At 61.6% G+C, this 2,125-nt stretch overlaps 1 protein-coding gene across 1 annotated transcript in view; it reads left to right on the plus strand.

The window, feature by feature from the left end:
* Positions 1-269, plus strand: part of NRXN2 (neurexin 2) — a 99,519-nt gene extending 99,250 nt beyond the window's left edge. Inside the window, exon 21 of the mRNA XM_045297180.1 lies at positions 189-269. Within this exon, the coding sequence (XP_045153115.1) occupies positions 189-269 (81 nt within the window). The remainder of the gene's footprint in view (positions 1-188) is intronic.
* The last annotated feature ends 1,856 nt before the right edge of the window (positions 270-2,125 follow it).

Here is a 2,125-nt window from a genome sequence, read left to right on the forward strand (position 1 = left end):
CAACTGGGCACCAGCCTGTTGGGAGCTGGCTCCAGGAAGGATTGGGCAGGACTCTGTTTCGTGGCCAGGCTCTGGCCCTGCAGGCTGCCACCTGGCTTCTCCGGGGTCTGCCTCCACTGTCTCTCTGGCCCTGCAGGCTGCCACCTGGCTTCTCCGGGGTCTGCCTCCACTGTCTCTCTGGCCTGCAGGAGCTGGGAGTCTCCTTCGGGGAGTGCAGCGCTATCCTGGGACACAACATCCTGGAGCCTGTGGTGAACCTGGCCCGGTGAGTGTCGCTCAGCCGTCTCTACCCAGAATCCTCTGGGGCAGCCTTCAGCCCAGACTCATGGGAAGGCAGGCCCATTTGAGGACATGGGTCAGGACCTACGTGGTTAGCTAGCAAGGCTCACCAGTCTGGACGCACAGAGTGAGCACCGCACTGAGAGTCTCCCGACTCCATTTTTAGCTGCGAGTCCTCTGCCCTCTCTGAGCCTGTTTCTGATCTGCAAAGTGGAGTTGGGAGAGGAAGTGCCAATGTCCTGTGCTAACTTTTTTAGAGCAGTGGTTCTCAACCTTCCTCATGCCTCGACCCTTTAGTACAGTTCTTCGCGTGGGGGTGACCGCCCAACCATAAAATCATTTTTGTTGCTACTTCATTACTGTCATTTTGCTACTGTTATGAATCCGGCGACCACTGTAAAAGGGTCGTTAAACCCCCAAAGGGGTCGCGGTCTCCACCCACAGGTTGAGAACCGCTGCTCTAGAGGGACCATCCCGGAAGCTGAGGGTGAGTTAGCCCAGGGGAGCACCCCAGCTATGAGAGATCGGGGGTGCCCTACTGTGCCCCTTGCCCCATGCAGGCTGTGCCTGTGCCCCTGGAGTGATTGGAGGATGTGCAGCACCTTGCTGGACAGGGCGTGTGGGGACAGCACTGGAGGCTGGATGCGGGCACCTGGTCTCTACTTTCATTCTGGGCGGTCCTCTGCGCTTTCAGCTCCCCGAGGGCTTTCCCACCTGTGGGTGCTCTTCTCGGCCAGGGCAGGCTCAGAGGATTTGAGAGACCTGGATGGGCTGGGGGGGGTTCCCCTACCGAGGCTCCTGGGGGGTGCTAGCTCTGGACAGTGCCCAGTGGGGGCCCTGGTCTCTGTTACCTTCAGCCCCTGCCTGGACATGCTGCTCAGATCTGATCCCCTCATCCTCCTTCCACACTGCCGGGCTGTTGGCCTCAAGGCCTGGCGGGTCCTCTCTTCACCAGGTGAGGGAGGGACCCAGGGGCAGCATGAGGACATGTCTCCACCATCCCCTCCTGCACCCTCTGTAAGTCAGCAGTGCCAGGCTCAGGGTGCCCCGAGCCCCTCCTCTCTGTCAGTTTGTGTTGCTAGGAGACACAGGGCTCCGGGGAGAGATGGGGCCGGGGCTTCCAGGTGAGAGGGGCACATGTCTGCCCCCCCACATCTGCACCTTGAAGGGGCAGGGGGGCTGTCCTGCCTGCCCTGCTGAGAAGAACAGGAGTAATACTCTTGGGACCAGGTGCTTGGAGGCTGGAGGCCGGGCCAGGCAGAGTGGAGGCTGGGGCAGTGGAGGCTGCGGGGAGGGATACTGAGGGGAACGGAGGCTGGGGCAGTGGAGTGAGCCGGTGGAAGAGGGGTGGTTGGCCCTCAGGGTTCCTGGGATCCTCAGTCCTCTCCCACCTACATCCTTGCCCCATCAGCCTGGCTTCCCTCTCTGTACCCTGAGGTCTCTCCCTGGCAGGGGAACCCCCTTCTGCCCAGACCTTGGGTCTCCTCCCTTCTCCCCACTCCCCCCAGCCACACCCTGCCGCACGCTGGCTTGTCTAGGGGATTCTCTTCCTTTGCCATCAGGAGGAGAGAAAATGCTGACAAAGTCGACTCCCATTGCCACGGCAACCGCAGCCTCACGACTGGGTGCAGCGGGTTCTCTCTGGCTGTGGGAACAGGAGGGTGATGGGGTGGTGGAGTCAAGGCCCAGACACCCCTCTCCCTGCTGCTCCCTGGGCTCCCTGCTCAGCTGGCGGCCCCCTTCACTGCCCTCCAGTCTCCTCAGCCCCACCCCAGGAAATGGGAGGTCACAGGGGGACCTCACTGGTCTGCAGGAGTGAGTGAGTGAGTGTGTGTGTGTGTGTGTG

Source organism: Echinops telfairi, unplaced genomic scaffold (assembly GCF_000313985.2).
Source record: "Echinops telfairi isolate 266 unplaced genomic scaffold, ASM31398v2 ScPeMD7_7417;HRSCAF=8455, whole genome shotgun sequence".
NCBI lineage: Eukaryota > Metazoa > Chordata > Mammalia > Afrosoricida > Tenrecidae > Echinops > Echinops telfairi.